We start from the raw sequence: 21264 nt of genomic DNA on the forward strand, positions 1-21264 counted from the left end.
TTCATTGTGTGTAATTTTCTACTTTCAGGAAATTATGTGAGAAAGATGAGTTTACAGAAATTTGTGAGAGAATAGAGGCCAAACTAGAATTAAAGTGGAGCTAAAGGACCATGCTTAAATGTCTAAGGAGGTGCAGCTGGAGTGCTTGGATCGTCTACCATGATTGGAAGCTTCAAATAAGGAAAGAAATCAAAGAAGCAGAATCTAAAAAGGAAAAATCTGATTTGATCACTGATCAGTATTTTGGGCGTATCTCTCTCCACAAAAATCCAATTGACACAAGGCTAGATGGGTTGGAATCGTAACTTAAATATCTACAACTTTTCAGTTTTGAGTTTTTCGAAATTCTCAATTTTTGAAGGCCGAAATTAACTCACAAGTTACCGCTGTAAACTTGGACGGAAATTAAAATAGTAAATGTTTTATTTTCTTTGGACACTTAGACATTAGGGTTTTTGAGGGGAGGCTGTGGAGAACGAATTTTGAAGAGAAAACCTTGTATTTTCCTTTCTCTAATGGCAGCCTAAACTCTTTGCTAGGGCTAGGGGTTATGTTTCTTCTATACGGTATGAATATTCAATGTGATTCTTTTTAGGATTTTATCTACAACATATTTGATTATTCAATTAGATTTCTTTTGATGTATTAGTTCTTCCATGCTTTCAATAAGTTCAATCATGTTTTTCTTATTGTTTAGATGAATTTCTAATAATTTCAAATAGAAATCAGGATTTAAAGTGAATGAGTTTTTCTGAAAATTTTTCTAACCGCATTATCAATCGAGGTTATCATGCATTCTTGAATTGTCTCAATTCAACCGAATCATAAGTTTTTAAGTGTATAAGAACAATCAATTATGAAATAGATATTTTCTTAGATCACAAAGAATTTCATATCGATATAGGAAAACACCCTGATGCCCTAGTATTTACATTATTAATTAAAATCAGTTTTTATTATTATTCTTGTTAACAATCACCAAGTAAAAGTATTTTTCTTCTTCTCTCAAATTGTTATTTAATTATATTGTCTTTGAATTTACCCTGCTCCTTGTGGTTCGATTTCGGTACTCCGAGAAATATATTGCTACGATCTCCTACACTTGGGAGTGAGCAAGCATTGATATGCTGTGTGTGTGAATCTTCTGTGAGATCTAGAGGTGTTTACCTTCATACACACTTAGGGTTATCAAGATTAAGATTGATGTCAAGAACTTGGTGATCTTTTCAGTTGCTGTGGTTCAAGGAAAGTAGTATGTGGTCTCGGAGCTGTCACGTGGTCGTGGTAGTAAGTTTTTTACTCGAGGTAACAATAGGATGTTAGTGGTCTAAGTCTTATTGTAAAAACTTCAATTCTTTCATAATGGATCTGTTTTATCTTGAGGATAGCTAGGTCAAATCCTCCCCAGATTTTTTATCAGTTTGGTTTTCCTAGGTTATCATATCAATGTATTATTTACTTTTCCGCATTATTTATATGATATGATTTGATTGTATTAACCTAGATCTAAATAATTTATCTAAGTAATCATTTAACTAAATAACTAAGTTAAACAACTTATATTTAAAGGGATTTAAAAACGTACAACTTGGAGTACTGTCAATTGCCAAAGGATGAGGGAGTTTATTCAGCCCACCCTAACGTTCTGTTTCTGCGGCTGGATATAGCTGCTCCAAAAGCTAGGGTGTTGTCAAAGTGGGCTAGGTCTTGACTCTTTGAGCCACTGCCAGAAAGAAGAAGAATATCATGAAGTGATAGTCTGAGTTCTAAAACAATCTGCATGTGATTCAGATTTCTCTTTCTTTAGGTGTTGGAAACATGAATGGTTGTACACATGACACGTGTCATATGTGCTACCAAAACTCACAAAGATAAAAGAAAAGATGAAAATTATTGTTCGTATGAACTTCATTTTTCGTAGTTTATTTTTCGTCTTTAAACATTTTAAATATATATTTTTTTTGAAGGACAATTTTTTTTAAATAAAAAAAAAATTATGGGTTAGGACGAAAAGCAAAACTCATGCAATTTTTTTTTTTATTATAAAAAGCAATATTTTAGCCTTTTTTTTTTTTTTTTTTTTTTTTCCAAATGAGTTGTACTGTACCCCGCATTAGGTATACCATACGTAAGTGTTAAGTCACATTTTCCAAATGTTTTGATCATCAACTTTTATTTATTCATTTTAAATTAGACGACTGTGTGAAAGAGAACATTTGTTTCTTGGTAACAATATTTCTTCAAACTTGAAAAAAAATGACAATTTCTTAGAAGAATTGTACGTCCAAGAATTAAATAAAATGATGCCTTCATTATATGTGTATATCTTACTATTTAAAGTTGGATCGGAATTAAAAGTCTTTTCTTTTCCTTTGAGTCTTTTTTGACTTACTGTTTTGTAGAAGATTTTAATTGCACTGACTATCGAGCTATAGACTGAAGGGTCCGTTTGGTTGGAGAAGTATAAAAGTGATAGGATAGAAAATTGGTGAGTGGATAGAAAAGTAAGAAGATAGAAAATATTTAGTTTTCTCTCATGCGTGTTTGGTTGAAAGGGTGGAAAAGTGAGAATGATGGAAACTTTTTGTTAGGTTGAGGAGAAAAATGGGAAGATAGAAAATATAGTTTATATAAATTTACTCTTATACCCTTATTGCATAACATGTAAAAAATAATTTACTTGTACATATTAAATAATTTAAAAATTAACACATCATATATATAGAATTATATTATTTTTCTTTGTTATTATAGATATTATAATCTAATTTATATATATATATATATATATATATATAAAAATCTGGACATGTTGCTGGGAAACAAAAAAAAAAAGTGGGCAGCAAAAAAAAAATCTGGAAAACAAAGAGAGTAACGAAAACTAGAGGAGAAAAAGAAAAAAGGCTAGGTGAGCGTTTGGGCTCCGCGTTCGCTGCGTCTGCGTTTTCCCAGTTCGCGTTTTCTCTTTTTTTTTTTTTTTTTTTTTTTTTTTTTGGCCCGCTTTTGTTGACTTTGGGAGACAAATTTCACTATTATGAACAGTAAATGTACTGTTCACGTACTGTGCTTTTACTGTTCACATATAAAAAAATATTAAAAATGGGTCCCACGGTACTATTTACACATTTAAAAATTATTTTGCTACAGTGTTTTCAGCAACAATTTTCAGTTTCAGCAACAATAAGCTGTATCCAAACGGACCCAGATGAATTACTGTTGAGTTGTGTAGATGAGAGTGAAGAGGAGATACAAACAAACAAGAAAGACATAAAGTAGGTGTGTAGACGCTAGACTAGGGGAAGTGGGTGGGGATAGGTGAGATTCTTGCAAAACATTAAAATCTGAGGGCAATTTTGTCATTGTGTTACAAAAAGAGTTTTCACTCTTGTTTTCTCTCTAATTTGGAGAGATGAATTTTAGTGTGTCCGGAGAAAAAATGTCTAAGTCCCACCAAAAAATTTCCATAATTTCTCTTCTTACTAAACAACATACAAACTCATTTTTTCTCTTTTATTTTCCATCCTCCTTATTCCATGTCTAACCAAATATATCCTAATGGCCTGTTTGGAAGTTTAGAGAGGGAGGAGAGGGGAGGAGAGTAGCAGGGAATGGTTCCCCTCTACCTTGTTTGAATATTTTTAAAATTAGTAAGGGGGAAGGGAGTAATTAGTCATTCCCCTTGTTTGGATGTTTTAAAAATAATGATGAAAAAGAGAGAAAATGATTAAAATAGACAAATTTACCTCTATTTGAAAATGGACTTGCAACATTGATCTATTATTAATTTACAAAGGGTAAATTGGGAAATTTATTTAGTTAATAATTTATTTACTCTACTTTCCCTCCAAATATCTCCAATTTGGGAAAATTAAAAATGAGAGGTTAGAGGTGGTTAAAACCCCTCCAAACTCCTCCACCTCCTTCCTTAAAATCTTCCAAATAAGGTAATTGAATTACTCTCCCTCTCCCTACTCTACTCTACACCTCCTCCTTTTTTAGACTTCCATATAGGCCATAAGGGTATTTTAGGCTTTGAAATCTTTGAAGAGGGAAAAGTAAAAGTCTTTCTCTTTCGATAGCATAGATGTAATGATGATTATTAGGACCCAAAAAGTCACTCTATGGAAGGAAAACTTTGTTTTTAGGTGGAAATACTATTTTCGTCCCTATATTTTCACCCCATTTTCACTTTGGTCTCTATTTTTTATTTTTACTGCTTTTAGTCTCTATTTTGAAAATCGCGTTTTGTTTTGGTCCTTACCGTCATCTCACTAACAGAAATATTCTACGTGGCAAACGGATTGCTATGTTGGCACACTAAATGATGACGTAACCAATAAAATAATAAAAATGCCACGTCAAAATCCAATTAAAAAAATTTTAATTTATCAATTTTAACAAAAGAAAAAAGAAAATTATGAATTTAGATTTGTGTTCATCTTTATCAAGAACACTAAAGAACACAAACCCAGATTCCTGAGATTTAAACATAAGAACATATGCCCAGATTTCCTAGCTTTTTCTTGTCAACCAAACACAAGCCCAACATGAATACAAACACAAATCCAGCAGCAAATCTTTCTTGTCAACCAAACACACACACACACAAAAAATAAATAAAAGAAGAAGACAAAAACACAAACCCAAACATTAGCAAGAATAGAAAAATAAACCCAGCAACAACCCAATAACAAAATCCAAAACCTAAACCAAAAATATGGGTAATCGATTCTAGTGGAAGCAAAATCGGCATGGTCGATGTGGTGAATTACTCGGCGAAGAGGAAATCGAAGAAAGCAAAATCGAGAGGACTGGCTTCAGAGAGAGCAAAATCTAGTCGAAGCAGAATTAGCGTGGTTGATATGGTGGATTTTGTGGATATTTTGATCAACACTGAAACAAGATAGATTTTCTCATCTTTTTGAGAAACTAACACAAAATCAACTCAAGCCAACATAAAACTCAACCCAAGTTTTCTCATGTTTTTAGAGAAACCAAACACAAAACCCACCACCAAACTAGATCTAAAACCAGCAAACCCAAATCCTAGATTCGAAACCTGTCGATCAGTGATCAGATAAACACAACAACCCGAAACCTCCAAACCCAGACATCCATCGATCAATGACCTCCATTTGAGCGAGAGAGAGACCCACTGAAAAAGTAAAACTTAAGGAAAGTGAGAGAGAGATCCGAAACCTGTCGATCAGTGATCAGATAAACACAACAACCCGAAACCTCCAAACCCAGACATCCATCAATCAATGACCCACTGAAAAAGTAAAATTTAAGGAAAGTGAGAGAGAGTTTGGGGAAGACGTACTATGTGATTTTGCGTTTGGTTGCCAAGTTTTTTAAAAGAAAAGTTAAGAAATTTGCTACAAAATTAATCTTTAAAACTGAAAAAGTAAAATTTTATCTTTTGTTTTTCAGAATAATCATGTTCTTAATTCCTTCCAAAAATAATAATAAAAAGAAAAGAATATTTTATTTTATTTTAATTTAATTTTAAAAAATCATAAGTTTAGAATTTTGTTTTAATTGTTTTTTTTTATGTGGCTTTTTTTTAATATTTAAAATGCTAACATGGCATTATTTAAATGCCAAATAACAAATTTTATTATTATTTTATTGGCCACGTCATTATTTAGTGTGCTAACACAGTAATCTATTTACCACATAGGATATTTTCGTTAGTGAGACGATGGTAGGAACCAAAATGAAACACATTTTTCAAAATAGGGAATAAAAGCGGTAAAAATAAAAAGTAGAGATCAAAGTGGAAATTGGGTGAAAATGTAGGGATGAAAATAGTTGTGGGGGTCCAAGGACTGAGAAAGGATGCAACAAGCTGTGATTATCGTTATAAAAGCATTCTAAGCTCGATGAGGGGATTCGCCCAAGGATAGGAGGGGAAGGGACAAAATGCTTTCTGGAAGTCCGAATGGAGAGGATGGTGTTCAGAGAGAAAGTCAAGGTAGGTGAAGGAAGTTTCCAGTGAAAGCTTACCTACTACCTCCGCATTAAATGACTGACAATAATTTTATCAATTGCATTGATGAGGAAATAACCTGAACAGTAGAATTCACAGTTAAGCAGCTCCTTTTACTACCTTCAATAGAGGTTTAAAGGGACAAGTGTCATAAGGAGAGTCTAGAGGGTCGTAGATGGAGGGCTAAGATGCAATAAGCTTAGGAGTATATAAAGAAAGAGAACTTCCAAATGAAAAGGGGGGCCCTAGAAAAAATCAAGGAAAAGATATTAGAATAAGAATAGGGATAGAAAGAGAGAGAGAGAATAGTGTACCTCCTTGTGCAAGAACATCGTCCTCAAGCGAGATTATAAAGAACCATTTCTATAATTAATCATTGACTTTCGTTCACTCCCTTTATGTCTGAATCCTTGGGCTAAGCCCAACTTGTTTTACTCCACTCTCTTCACAAATATCTATTGGTTTGGGCCTAGTTGAATAGCACAAATTCACTATTCTAAGTGAGTTTGGGCCACTAGATTTTTGTGCCCTTCCAATAGTATTTCCGCTTATATTGATAATTTAATAATTCTAAGCATTATTCAACATAAAAAGTTACCGCTAATGCTTTTTTTTTTTTTTTTTCCTTTTTTTCAATGAAAGTAAAATTTTATAACCCTAGATCTATTCCGTGAAGCCTCTCCACCGATCTTACATAGGATCTTGATTTTAAAAACCTTGTTTTCAACACCACCCACAAGGTTTGGACTAATAGTAGGATCATGAGCAAACAACCTAAGCTCATATGAATTAAGAAAGTCACCAAATAATTTTAAAATATTACACCTAAACTTTTCAAATCTCTTCTTGTAGGGAAAAAAATCACGGATCAAGACCAAATAAGTCTACTTCAACTAAATCATTACAATATCTTCTCAAATTTATGCTTAAAAGTTGATTTCAAGCTATAAATTAATATAAACTCAATTGAAATTTTCACTAAATATACTACAACTACATGTGATCAAAGCACCCAAAAAAAGTCTCCTTAAAAAGAAGATTAGTCATACGCATTAGCAGGCAATATCACTATAGATAGCAGCAAAAGCGGGGAAAGATTAGTCATTAGTGGTGTACTGTCTTAGCTAGAGAGTCACCTACTAACTATATATTTAAAATGATTTGTTGTTTTTCGTGGATTGGACTGTAGGTTTATTTGCTTCTAAGGATTTGTTTGAAATCCGCTTATTTTACTGAAATTGAAAATTTTTTGCTAAAAGTACTGTAGGTAAAGATAAAAGTTAGATGAAATAGTATAGTGAGACCCATGAATAATAGTAAAATAAGTTGGTTTTTTAAGTTGGAGCCAAACACACACTAAATATTTCACTAGTAGGGCAAGTTTATTTCATATGTATTAGAGAAAAAGAAAAAGAAAAAGCAAGAGACACCTTTATTTTATATAATTCAATAGTTGGAGAGCGGGTATTGGAATATTAATGTATCAGTTGAAAACACAATGGTCATGCAAACAGCACAAAGAATTTAGAAAAAATATAATAATAATTCAAAATGCAATATAAATAGCTACAAAGGACATGCAAATTGCACCACCAAAAATCTTCGATATCTTCTAATTTCAAGCCATTTTCCAAATACTAAGCTCTCTTTTATTTTAATGGCTCCAATTGTTGCAACACCAATCAGTGAGTCCTCAGATATCACTGACTTTGTCGTAACCAAAGGCAATGGAGTAAAGGGTCTCTCAGAAATGAGCTTTAAAACCATACCTAGGCAATATATCCAACCCCTAGAAGAAAGGATCAGTGAGAACAACATCATGACTCTTGAGTCTATACCCATCATTGATATGTCAAACTGGGACAAACCAAAAGTCTCAGAATCAATCTGCGATGCAGCAGAAAAGTGGGGTTTCTTTCAGACATGGAGTGCCCATTGAAGTGCTGGAGAATGTGAAGGATGCAACACATAGGTTCTTCAATTTGCCAGCTGAGGAGAAGAGGGAGTTTTCTAAAGAAAACTCACCTTCCAACAATGTGCGGTTTGGCACAAGCTTTAGACCTGAAGCAGAGAATTCTCTTGAATGGAAAGATTACCTTAGCCTCTTTTATGTGTCAGAGGATGAGGCCTCTGCATTGTGGCCTCATGTGTGCAAGAAAAAAAGCTTAACTTAGCTAAATTTAGTTTTACACAACAAATACTTGACGCATAGATATACATACATACCTAAACAAAACACCCATATTCATATATGAACATCTGCATAGATACATGTACTTACATAGTTATATTTTAGGTTTAATTGTAAATTACTATCTGATCATTTTGATTTTGTTCTTTAAAATTTAAAAGTTTGGATTGTGACCCCCTAAAGTTATATAATACTTTAATTTGAGTAATTTTATTTCTACTCACTGTTGAGTGTAAGTGTCACCTCAATTTATTTAAAAATTGTGTCATTTTAATTAAATCATTTCAAAAAAAAAAAAAAAAAACTTTTTTAGTAAAAAATATTGTTATTTTTCTTCATTTTCTGTTTTTCATTTTTCTTTAGAGGTGCACCATGGACACCAAAAGCCACCACCATCCACAACCAGGGTACCCTATCTAAACCACCTCTGTTGATCTTATTTCAAAACTAAAGCCACTTTCATAGGGGCGGAGTCACAGCCACGGTGCCTTTAAAAATCTTTTATAGTTTTATAGTATGTATGATTATGAAAAATAGATTTAGTTACAAAAATAGGAGTCCAATAATTATAGAGACAAGGTAGTTTACGTTTTCTCAGTTTCCTTCTTTTATAGTAAAAATTGCTCTTGTATCTATTAAAATTTTGGATCATTTATGTGTTTGAAGACTTTAGTAGTTCCAATAAAATAAATTTTATTGACTTTGGTAGACAATTTTGTAATATATATTGAAAATAAAAATTTTACAAATTTCACCATGAAAATTATAAAAGAATTTTTTATATCCTATGAAAGATTAATACTGAGCATAATTTTTATAGGATATAATAAGTTCTTTTGTTGATATTCTTGTATGTCTAATATCAAACTAGACAACTTTTTTATACTCATTCAAGTTTAAAAGATGCTATTTTAGCTCACCAATATACCAAAAAATGCTTGCAGCAGTGGAGGCAAAGCTAAAATTTTTAGCTGATTTGCTACAGTGCACACCAAATGGGGGTAAGCTACAAACAAAGGGTGCCGTTCAGAGGGCACTGGGGGCGGAAGCATAAATAGGTTACAAATGTAGTTTCAGTACAAGTGTAAACTAGGGGAGAGGAAAGAGTCATTCTGATTACAAAGTATTTTTGGGTACTGAGTAAGAAGCTCTAGTGAGGAAGTATCAAACTTAGCCTGCTGAAGACTGAGGCCAAAGGTCCCTTTTATAGCTGAGGAGAGCTTTGGATAAGATCAGGAGGATGCTGAAATCACGGAGAGTAATTTACTTTTACTGAGGGTAGATTCTTTTCCACCGAAAGCAAACAGTGATTTCCATGATTCTGTTTGGGGTACCGTAGAGTGAACAGTAACTGGTCACTGTTTATGAACAGTGCTTTGTCCCCTTGCTTTTCTGGAATAGTGATTCTGCATAGTGTTCTGGACTGTGCAGTGAATAGTGATTTGTCTGCATGCGGGTACTGTTCTGAATAGTAACCGGTTCTTTGCAAAAGATGATTTCTCTGAGCACTTTTGGAGCCGTTCTGGAACATCCGAGTGCCATTAATCACTGTCCAAATTATAGCCATCATACGGATCTTGTGAATCCTGGAATGGGTCAATTGGGACACGGTTGCACGAGGCTTCTGAGGAGGCAGGAGAGGTTTTTTCTGCTGATTCTAACTGTGCAGATTGAAGGAGTAGCTGTTGGGCAAGATCTTTTAGTTCTTTACTGCTCTTTCCGAAAATCTGTACGGAATCCAGGCTTGACTGTGATCTTGTGCAATGAGCTATAGGTTTCTGTACTGGAGGAGGGAAGTCTTTATATATTTTGGAGATAGCATCAGTTGGTCTGAATTTATCCCACCATTTTGTAAAGAACTCCCTATCGAGTATGTCTTGGTTGATGGCATAGTTCCACATGCTTATCTAGTGGATCTTGTATTGAACTGTCATATGCAAGATGGCTGGAAACTTTGAAGAATGCTTATCAATCTGGAACCTGGAGGCAAAATATCTTAGTGCATCCTGTAGGGATCCTGGAAGGTTCTGTGGAGTTGAACCAAACATTTCCCACCATTTGAGGAACCACGAAGGTATCTGTCCATTGAATTTCTTGTCGAACTGGATGAACCATGAGTGATCATAGTTTTCATTTTGGAAGAATAACACATTTTCAAATGCATCCATATAATCATAATAATTGTATAGGGGTTCTGAGCCCTTGAGAACTGTAAGTGTCCTGAGAGTGGAGGGGTGTCCCCAATCTTTGCAGCTTACAAAATTCTGTATTATGAATTTATGGTACAGGACTATTGAGGGATTATTTCTGTCTATGATGTCTTCTATTCTGGCAGACTTTTCTTGTGTGAGAATGCCTTTATAGAATTTGATGCTTTTCTCTGGGCTTTTGGGAAGGAAATGCCATTCAGGAGGCAGTACTTCCATTGCTAGTGCTAGTGGATCCGTTATATGGGCCAAGTGTGGCTCAATATAAGAGATATGCTGAACAAAAGGTTTTTTGATATAAGAAGCTCTACCTGTTTTGGGAGGGAGAGTATATGAAGATTGCTTAGACACGATCGGACCAAAGGATTCTTCAACTTTGTATGGAGCTAAAGTTGCTTTGGGAGGAAGTGTGGCTAGAGCAGAACTATAACTGTGTTGTCCTTGGGGCCTTTGGTAATTTGGTTTCGGAATTGTGGAGACCAAATAACGATTGGCAATAATGGATGGTGACACAGGTGCAACTTTGGGTTTACTGGAGAAGGGTACTAAAGGGCCAGGGTTCTGTGTCTGACTAGTACTCCTAGTGGTTTGCTGTTTAGGCATTTTTGGAGTTTGGGGTTGTACGGGTTTCTTTCCGGACATTTTGACTTGGATTCTGCAAAAATTCACGGGTTAGGAAGTCAGGGATACTGTTTTGAGTTCCTGCTATGAATTCAATGTCAAAATCGAAAACTGAAAGAATGGCTTGCCAACGTGCAAAAATCTGTTTTGAAGCAATGTTTTGAACATCTTTTTCTAAAACATGTTTTGCAAATTTACAATCAATTCTTAATAAAAATTTTTGATTCAAAAGATCACTTTGAAATTTTGAAATGCATAGTACTACAGATAAAATTTCTTTTTTAATAGTACTATAATTTAGCTGAGTGGGAGTCCAAATTCCTGAATGAAAACAGACAATTTGTTCAGGGGAAGTGGGACTAGTACGCTGAAGGAGAATGCCGCCATAACCAATATTAAAGGCATCTGTTTGGACTACCTTGAAGGAATTTTCAAAGGGGATTCCAAGGCAAGGGAGGGTCTTGACATATTTCTTAACTTGTTGGACAACCGATGTATGAATGGGTGTCCAAGGAGGAGGATTGGTTCGGAGTCTATCAAAAAGAGGCTTGCATTGTTGTCTAAGGTTTTGATAGAAATCAGAAATGTAGTTGAGAGATCCTAAGAACCTTTGGAGTTGGGTCTTTTCTAGGATTTCATCAGGAAACTTTTCTGCAAACTGGATGGCCCTATCTATGGGTTTGATGACTCCATGCCTGATATCAAAACCTAAGAATCTGACACTTGTTTGGAAAAGCTTAATCTTCGGAGCCGAGACAACAAGACCATTTCTTTTGATGGTTTGGAAGAATGTTCTGAGATGCTTCCAATGTTTGTCTAGGGATTCAGAGAAAATGAGTACATCATCAATGTACACGATGGTATGGCTGGAGAATGGATTAAAAATCTCATTCATGATGTTCTGGAATTCAGAAGGTGCATTTTTGAGACCAAAGGGCATTAAGTTCCATTCGTAATGGTCAAAGGGTGTGGTAAAGGCTGTCTTGTACCTATCAGACTCACTGATTTGTATTTGCCAAAAACCACTCTTCATATCGAACTTACTGAATACCACTGCTTTACTAAGCCTGTTAACTAAGTCTCTTTTGTTGGGGATAGGGTACCTAATCCATTCTAAGACTTTGTTAAGGGGCTTGTAATTGATGACAAGTCGAGGAACACCTCTTTCTATCTCAGCGTTTTTCTGGACATAAAAGGCTGGACAGGACCATGGTGACCTAGAATTTCTGATGATTCCCTTTTTAAGAAGATCCTCTATTTCTGCCTTGCAGGTATTCATAAGTTCTTGACTCATTTGGATGGGTCTGGCTTTGGTAGGGATGTTCTTTTCATGGAAATCCTTGACATAAGGTAGTGCAACTTCATGTCTTTTCCTATGCCAAAAGGCTGTGGGTAACTCAGAGCAAACTTCATGCTTGAGTCTTTCTTCAAACTTCCTGATGTCTGATTGGTAACTCTTGCAGGTTAATTGCTCATCAACTCTTTTGTAACTCAGTTCTCTACCAAGGTACTTAAGATGTTGTGTTTTGGCTTTAATAAGGTTAAGGGTCTTAGAGATGGAGGCTTCTTGGAGACAATTGATGTCTTTAGGTTCAGGACTCTTAAGAAACTTAAACTTGACTGGTTGGCCCAAATGATGGGTAGTGATTCATTCACTATCCGTGGTGAATGGATATAACAGGCACATGAATGGGTTTCCTAGGATGACCCTATCTGTCATATTCTTGACAAGAACAAAGGTGGTTTTGAAACACGCATTGTCTTGGCAAACATGTGCTTTTGGGATTTTAAATTCAATCTGCATTTTCCCACCACTTGCGGAGGTTAACCTTTCTCTGGTTTTCCGGAAGTATTTAGAGGGAATGATTCCTTCTTGAATGCAGTTGAGATCTGCACCCGAGTCTATTAGGGCTACAACCTCAAATTGAAAATCCTGGCTGATGACAATCCTGACTTTGGAATGCCATTTTTTGTGAGTTAATTCGACTGATGGATTGCAAGAATGATCCATTGGATGATTCGTGTCCCATATCTGCAGTAGGGTTAACTGTATCATCTACTTCAATGTCAGAAGGGTTCTGTAATGAGATTCTGTCCTTATTGCCTTGCTGTGAAGTAAACTCTAGGTTTCTGATTCTTTGGTCCATGAGACCATGATCAACCTTGAGGATGATTAATTTTTGCCTAAGGGTTCTTGCCTCAGACTTGGTATCTTTAATCTCTTTCTGGAGATCTTGGACGGTTATCTCTTTCTTGGATTTGGTAAATCTATTGTAGATTTTCTCCAAGTCGACTTTGGGTTCCTGGAACCTAGGTTCGGATGTACTGGCTTCCTTGACTAGAGTTTTATGGAACTCAGTAAGTCTTTGAGCTTTCTCATTGGGATCCTTGATCTGTTCTATGAGATCGAGGAGCATTTCTTCTTGCTTAGAAAGAGTTTTGATAGTGTTGTTCCTGTAACAACTATCTTGACAAGGTATGGCTTCATCTGGGCTACTAGAGGTACTATCTGACACTCTAGGAGAGGATGAATCTTGGTAAATCTGACAGATTTCTTGGTTAATAGAACTATTGGGAGACTCATTTTCTGGATGGTCAAGTTCTAAGACTTTAGAGATGTCTTCAGATACTAAGGAATGGGTAGGGGAGATGTTTGGACATTCTTTCTTGAAATGTCCTTTCTTACCACACTTAAAGCATTTTCCTTTTGCTTTAGGTTTGAGTTTGGCAATGGTATTGGGGTTTCCTTTCTTATAGAAGCCTTTGCTTTCTAGCTTTAGTCTTCTATATTCCCTGGAAACAATCCTTTCCCTGTGGAAATCTTTAAAGGTTGGGTTTCCTCTAAACTTGGATATCCATTTCTTAGGAGGAAGTGGGGGTGTGTCGCTAAGGTGGTCGTCTAGTGGTTCTTTCTCCTTTTCACTTTCTGAGGAGGGTTCATTGGAACTGCTAGAGGATATATGGGCTTTTAAGACATTTACTTCTGGTGAAGGAGAGACTGGTTTCTCTACTTGCTGTGCTGAATGTCTAGCCTTTGATGGTGAAGGAGTTTTTTCTAGAAGTTTGTTTTTGACACAGTTCTTTTTATGCCATTGGAAATGTTTCTCAAAGTATTCAAGGAAAGGGTAGTCTGCTTTTACCTCTTTCATGAACAACTTCCATTTCTCCAAAACTTCAACCTTTTGTTCCTTGGTATGGTTGGCTCGATAGGCTTCTCTCTTAACTCTGTTCTTTTCAGAATTAAATTCCTTTTCAAGCATGTCCATATCAGGGATGAATTCCTTTGTTAATACTAGGAGCTGATAGTCATATTCAGTTTCCTGCTGAATAGGATTTTTGAAATCAGATCCTGATGGTGAAGGGGGCTTAAGACTATCTTGACTAGTGCTGTCTTCTTCTTGATCAGCGACAGAGTCTTGTTTGGCTGTGTAACAAGGGGTACTAACCTGGGAGTGGTCTTTAACACCTTGAAACTGTGGACCTAAGTCTCTTAGTGAATAGAGGCTGTGGTAGGAACTCTCACTTCCCATATGGGGATAAAGGAGGGCTCTCCGCCTACCGGGTGCATAGGTCCCCTGCTGGGGTAGACTGAGCGCTGACTCTGATAGGTACCATTGGGATCCCTAGCTAGACGGGTGTACCCGAAAAGTGGTGGGAGCCTTCTCTCCCCTAGCTTACCCCCATTTGGTATCAGAGCCAACCTTTCTGCAGGTGCAGTGAATAGAGGCTGTGGTAGGAACTCTCACTTCCCATATGGGGATAAAGGAGGGCTCTCCGCCTACCGGGTGCATAGGTCCCCTGCTGGGGTAGACTGAGCGCTGACTCTGATAGGTACCATTGGGATCCCTAGCTAGACGGGTGTACCCGAAAAGTGGTGGGAGCCTTCTCTCCCCTAGCTTACCCCCATTTTGGTATCAGAGCCATTTGTGGGTCTGATACCACACCAGGATACCACAGGATACCAGTTTTATTATTTTTATAGATGTGCACTGTAGCACACATCTAAAAAGAAATATTAATTTTTTAATTCAACTCCTATTAAAATAATAAAACTCACTCTATTTTTCTTCATTCTTTTATTCTATCTCCGTCAGTTCATCTCTCTCACTCATCAAGTCAGTTCTCTCAAGCTCTCATCTCTCTCACTCATCAAGCTCTCCACGCCATCGCCGGTCCAGTCCAGCCCACGCCGTCGCCGTCCCCTCTCGGTGTTTAGGTACCATTCGTTACCGCTGTTGATGATGGAGTTGCCTGGCTCCATGAAAGAGGAGAGGGCGGCGATGGTTTGATCGACCGGGGAGCCGGCCTGGACAAGGATGATGATGGATCTGGGGCGTTGGATTGAGAGGACGAAGTCGCGAGGAGTGTAGTGTGGGTAGCATCGACGTGTGGGGTTGTCTCCGATTTGTGCTGGGTTTGTCTCCGGTTGGTGATTTTGTTTGGTCTGGATTGAGGATTTGGGGTTTTTTTTTTCTCTGTTGTGGACTGGTGGTGGTGGTGGAGGTGGAGGATGTTTGTGCTGTGTGGTGGTGGTGGTGGTGATATTATTTTATTGTAGTAAAAATATTATTATTTTATTGTAGTAGAAATATTATTTTATTGTGATGTATATATTATTTTATTGTGTTGAAAGCTAAAATAGATCCACTGCTGCAGCATGTGTGTAGATAAAATAGATAAAGTAACTTTTGGTGGAGCTAAATTGCTAAAAATTTAGCTCCACTGCTGTGAATGCTCTTAGCACCGAACATCCCATAATGCTTAGGAAATACCTAGTCCCTAGCTACATCATTCAACAAACACATTGGGTTTTATTCAACTTTGCCTCCCCCTCCCCCTCCCCCACTCCCTTGTATGTTGAATAAAAATGAGCGTGAACCTTGGGCTTGACAAGTATCGGCGAAAGGACAATAACATAATAAGCCACACGAATATTGCCATGGGAGTTAGTGAGGCATATATTAAATAAACTGAAATTAACCTTAAAATTCTTGAGACTGTGCTATATAAATAGGTGCAAATGGCATGCAAATTGCACCACCACCAAACATTCTTGAGACTGTGGTCCCTGATTTTTTCCTGTTGACTCGTAGCATGATGCAGCGGCTGACTAGGGATGAGTTGACAGAGTGGGCGATGATAACTTGGGCTATATGGAATGCTAGGAACAAGTTCTGTTTTGAGGATAGCCAAGCTCACCCAACGGCTATTTTACGTAATGCAAGGTCTCTCATGCATGAGTATCAAACGTTGGTAGCCAATCAGAGAACTTGATTTGGCCTAAGGCAGCTTTTTCAATTTTTTATTCTTTGGTTTAGTCATTGTCTTGGCCTGCTGCCCTTTTTTTAATTTTTTATTCATTTCCTTTTGTCATGTCTTCTGTTTGTGGCAGTGGTTGGCCTGCTTCTTGTCCTGTAGCTTAGGCGGATAGGCCTGTTGTGGCTCAGGACCCTTTCTTATACTTTTGTAATCTTGTCATTTTTTTTATTTATCAATTCTACCTTCTTCAGTCAAAAAAAAAAGTCATTTGCTAAATACTAAGCTCTCTCTTTATTCCTTTCTTGTAAGAATGGCTCCAACAGTTGCAACACCCAGGGCTGGCTCAACAAATTTAGGAGCTAGGCGGAAACTTTAAGCGGAGCTTTTTTTTAATTATTTAAATATTAATTAGATAATATTTATTTAATTTTTAATTTTTTATATATTTAGAATTTATTTATCATTTTCTTTGAAATACAAAATTACTAATTAAATTTTTACATTTAAGTTTCATTAACATTTCCTTTTAATATCACTTAATCTTTAGTAAATATTTATAATTAAAATAAAACATGATCTGTAATAGAAAAATTATTAATTTTCTGGAATAAAAAATTATTTATCACATAACTTAACAAATTAATTTTAATGCAAAATATATTATCCTAAACTTATAATTTTATTAAATTAAGACAACACTCTCCATATAACAAATTAATGACTTTCTAAATGAATGGAAAAAAAAAAAAAGCAAAAAATAATAATAGTCACTAGATAGTCTTGATGTAGGTTGAAAACAGAAGCACCTAAAATAAAGTGGAATGCTTTATGTAAACCTGTAACAATAGTCTGCAATTCACGAGTTCTGACTTCTGATGACTCCCGCAGATTGACATGATAACTCATAGCATAGAAAAAAGTGGAATGCTTCCCAGCCATAAACGTGTAACTTGTATTTTGGAGAAAAATATTAAAAATTTTAAAAATCTAGTAAAAAGACCTGGGTAGTGCCCATCAAAAAAGAGAGACCTGCAAAGTGACAATGACTAGAGAGTGTTTAGTTCCAATTCCTTAACAAAAAAAGAGAGAAACCCGAATCAGTGAAACTCGGCAACAAGTAAAAAAAAAAAAAAGAAGACTTGTAAGAATGGATCCAATAGTCGCAACACCTATCAGTGAGTCCTCAAATATCACTGACCTTGTCGTAACAAATGGCAATGGAGTAAAGGGTCTCTCAGAAATGGGACTCAAAACCCTCCCTAAGCAATATATCCAACCTGTAGAAGAAAGGATCACTGTGAGCAACATCTTGCCTCAAGAGTCTATACCCATCATAGATATGTCAAACTGGGACGAACAAAAAGTCTCAGAATCAATCTGTGATGCAGCAGAAAAGTGGGGTTTCTTTCAGATTATCAACCATGGAGTGCCCATTGAAGTGCTGGAGAATGTGAAGGACGCAACACATAGGTTCTTCAATTTGCCAGCTGAGGAGAAGAGGAAGTTTTCAAAAGAAAACTCACCTTCCAACAGCGTGCGGTTTGGCACAAGCTTTAGTCCTGAAGCAGAGAAGGCTCTTGAATGGAAAGATTACCTGAGCCTGTTTTATGTGTCCGAGGATGAGGCCTCTGCATTGTGGCCCTCTGCGTGCAAGTAACAGAGCTTAACTTTGCTCAATTTAGTTTACACAACAAATACATGACATGACATATAATATAGATGCAATACTTGTGTACGTACATACATATATAATTTACTAAATTGGTTAAGTGCTAATTTCATCTAGTTTAACTCAATATTGTTGGGAAAAAATCCTAATCCCCTCTATGTCTATGTGTGAATTAAAATTAATGACTACCAAGCAATAGCAATATTATGGAAACAAAAAAAATTTCAGCAAGCACCACATAAACACAATCACACAAGAACACCAAATCTTACGTGGAAAACTCTCTAGTGTAGAGGGAAAAACCACGGGGCAGCTCCGAAAAATATCCACTATAAAATAGAGATTACAACTATCAAGTTTATGCTAAACTTGTGTTCACAATAAATTGGATATACAACAAATATATCTCAAGGAGTAAATACAATCTCACCACAAAGTCAGTAGCAAAATCTTCCTCTGAATACTCCAACTCTCCATGGTTGTAGCACTCAAAAACTCCATGAGAACTCCACCAATTTATCTTCCTTGTGTGTAACTTGAGCAAAGAAAAATGTCTCCTTTTTCTTTTTCACTCTCTCACACTCTCACTGTGTTTCTCTCTATTTTTCGGACTGCACCTCCAGCTGAAGCTCTCTCTTTTTGTGTTTTGCTCTCTTTGGAACTCACATACAATGGCCAAGAAAGGCTCTCTGTTTTCAGCTTTGCTCACAAGGCCGAATGCCTTTGTTTTCCTTCTTTTCTTCTTTTGTCAGTTTCAGCGTGTCTCACACGCCTAAGTCACTGCCCAAGAAAATGGCATGCTGACTTTTGGAACACTTCTCATTAAGAGAAGTTAGACCTCTCCATGTTTTGGTCACTTCTCAATAAATGGAAAGCTGAAATTGAAGACTCTTGGAACCAAGCTCATAAATGAGCTTTGACAAGGCATGGCAAGCAAGTGGGCTGGACCCACACGGTAAGACACCCAACAATCTCCCCCTCCAGCCCACTACGGAGGAGATCCTCAACCCAAGTCTTCAATCAGAGTTCATGCCGGCCAACCCGACACAAAGCTTTAGCTTCTCTCTAGACACAACCTTGGTCAACATGTCAGCTGGATTTTCATCTGTGTGAATTTTCTCTAATTCAAATAACTGTTGTTCAACAACTAGTCTCAACCAATTGTATCTCACCTCAATGTGCTTCGAGCGTGAATGGTACATAGAATTCTTGCTTAAGTCTATAGCACTCTGACTATCACAATTAACTACATATCCATCTTGCTTCAAACCCAATTCTTGGAGAAACCGTTTCAACCAAAGCATCTCTTTACCTGCTTCATTAGCTGCAATATACTCAGCTTCAGTTGTAGATAAGGCAACACACTTCTGCAATCTTGACTGCCATGATACAGCTCCCCCTACAAAAGTAAATAAATACCCCGATGTAGATTTCCTACCATCAAGGTCACCTGCCCAATCTGCATCTACATAACCCTCCAAAATTGGTTTAGAATCACCAAAAGTCAAGCACAATTTAGAGCTACCCCTCAAATACCTGAAAATCCACTTCACTGCTTCCCAGTGATCCTTACCAGGATTAACCATGAACCTACTAACAACACCAACTGCATGAGCAATATCTGGTCGTGTGCAAACCATAGCGTACATCAAACTCCCAACTGCTGAGGAATAAATAGTTGATGCTATGTCTTCCTTCTCTTTCTTTGATGAAGAACAAGATTTCTTTCTTAGCTTGAAATGAGAACCAAGAGGTGTACTGACTGGCTTGGCATGCTTCATATTGAACCTTTCAAGAACCCGCTCAATATACTTCTCTTGTGATAACCATAGCTTCTTGGCTTTCCTGTCACGTAGAATCTGCATACCCAAAATTTGTCTTGCTGGACCCAAGTCTTTCATATCAAATGACTTGAACAAGTCCTTCTTTAAATTTCCAATCACACCTACATCTTGTCCTACTATCAACATATCATCTACATATAGCAGAAGAATAACAAATTTACCATTGGGAAATTTTTTAACATACACACAATGATCTGCATTAGTCCTCGTGTACTCGTGACCCACCATGAATGAGTCAAACTTCTTGTACCACTGTCTTGGAGCTTGCTTCAAGCCATACAAACTCTTCTTTAACTTGCAAACCATGTGTTCTTTCCCTTTCACTTTGAATCCCTCTGGATGATCCATGTAGATTTCTTCTTTCAAATCACCATGAAGAAAAGCAGTCTTCACATCAAGTTGCTCAAGCTCAAGATCCAAGCTAGCTACTAATCCCAGAACTACCCGAATGGAACTCATCTTGACTACTGGAGAAAATATCTCATCAAAGTCAATCCCTTGTTTCTGACTGAAACCCTTAACCACCAATCGAGCTTTATACTTCACTAACTTGTCACCATCTTTCTTTAGCTTGAACACCCATTTGTTTCTCAATACCCTTTTGCCTTTAGGAAGTTCCACCAAGTCATAAGTCTTATTCTTGTTCAAAGAATTTATCTCTTCATGCATAGCCTTCAACCAGCTTTGCTTATCCTTATGAGACTGTACTTCCTGAAAACTTTCTGGCTCCCCCTCTTCAGTAATCATAGCATACTCAGAAGTGGGGTATCTAGTCGATGGACGACGCTCTCTAATAGACCTTCTCACCTGAGGTTCTACCATCTCTAGTGGAGGAGGCTGCTCCCCCTGCTCAACACCATTTGTATCTGTCACATCATCACCATCAACACCTGCTGGCTCATCAACATCAAATTCAGTTGGTTCATCACCATAATTCTCATCTTGTACCTCTTCCCTATTTGTGGCATTATCTGAGGAAGAAGAGGTAGGTGTAAGATCAGGAACACCTCCAACTGTAGCATTAGGCTTCTCAGTTTTTTCAAAGTCTGCCAAGTTTTCATTCTCATGAAAAACTACATCTCGACTTCTGATCATCTTCTTTTCTTTTGGATCCCATAGCTTGTAGCCAAATTCTGCATCTCCATATCCAACAAATATACAAGGAATGGATTTGCTATCAAGCTTTGATCTTTGTTCCTTAGGCACATAAACAAATGCCTTGCACCCGAATACCTTCAAGTGAGAGTAAGAAACATCTTTCCCTGTCCATACTCTTTCTGGAATATCAAAATCCAAAGGAACTGATGGAGATCTATTAATTAGGTAGAATGCAGTCACAACAGCTTCACCCCAGAATGACTTAGGCAGATTAGTCATTCTCAACATACATCTGATCTTCTCAACAATAGTGCGGTTCATCCTTTCTGCCACACCATTTTGCTGTGGGGTACCAGGAACTGTCTTCTCATGTCTAATTCCTT

General features: G+C 36.8%; 1 protein-coding gene across 1 annotated transcript in view; it reads left to right on the forward strand.

Moving 5' to 3' along the window:
• Positions 1-17332: 17332 nt before the first annotated feature.
• The window catches only part of LOC126719541 (feruloyl CoA ortho-hydroxylase F6H1-3-like), a 50344-nt gene continuing 46412 nt past the window's right edge, over positions 17333-21264 (forward strand). The window contains exon 1 of the mRNA XM_050422081.1: positions 17333-17923. Within this exon, the coding sequence (XP_050278038.1) occupies positions 17418-17923 (506 nt within the window). The 5' untranslated portion in view covers positions 17333-17417. The remainder of the gene's footprint in view (positions 17924-21264) is intronic.

Source organism: Quercus robur, chromosome 1, assembly GCF_932294415.1.
Source record: "Quercus robur chromosome 1, dhQueRobu3.1, whole genome shotgun sequence".
In the NCBI taxonomy this organism is placed as follows: domain Eukaryota; kingdom Viridiplantae; phylum Streptophyta; class Magnoliopsida; order Fagales; family Fagaceae; genus Quercus; species Quercus robur.